At 42.6% G+C, this 385-nt stretch overlaps 1 protein-coding gene across 1 annotated transcript; it reads right to left on the reverse strand.

The window, feature by feature from the left end:
- Window positions 1-25: 25 nt before the first annotated feature.
- Window positions 26-206, reverse strand: PHALS_13833 (hypothetical protein L915_03921; the record flags this gene model as incomplete). The annotated part of the gene is made up of 1 exon (XM_024729654.1): window positions 26-206. A coding segment is annotated over one exon (181 nt), but the record flags the coding sequence as incomplete, so codon positions are not given.
- Window positions 207-385: the final 179 nt, after the last annotated feature.

The following is a 385-nucleotide window of genomic DNA, read 5'->3' on the forward strand; positions in this document are numbered from 1 at the left end:
TCAATGTACGCACAAAGGCTGCCACTCTCCTGTAAGATTTTAATTTCAATCGGCTCAATCGACTCTGAGTCCGGACAGATGCAGTATTTCATAGAGTCAAACAACAGATTTAACATGTCAAAAATATCTCCACCCCCATGAGTACGCGAGCTGTACATTATCACTTGCCGAGCAAACCGTAACGCAATCATCTCAGCCACGTTCATTGGTATTGACATTTTTGAATCTGGTGCTCTTAGTTTCAACTTTTGCCTTGCTCTAATACACTTGAAACTTTCCAGAGCCAACACAAATATCTTTGCTTCCACTGAATTTCCGGCAAGCATAAGACCATTGACGCTAACGTAATCTCGCTGCAAATCCTTTAACGCTTGACCAAGCGTCC

The sequence above is a fragment of the Plasmopara halstedii genome, assembly GCF_900000015.1.
Source record: "Plasmopara halstedii genome assembly, contig: Scaffold_739, whole genome shotgun sequence".
NCBI lineage: Eukaryota > Oomycota > Peronosporomycetes > Peronosporales > Peronosporaceae > Plasmopara > Plasmopara halstedii.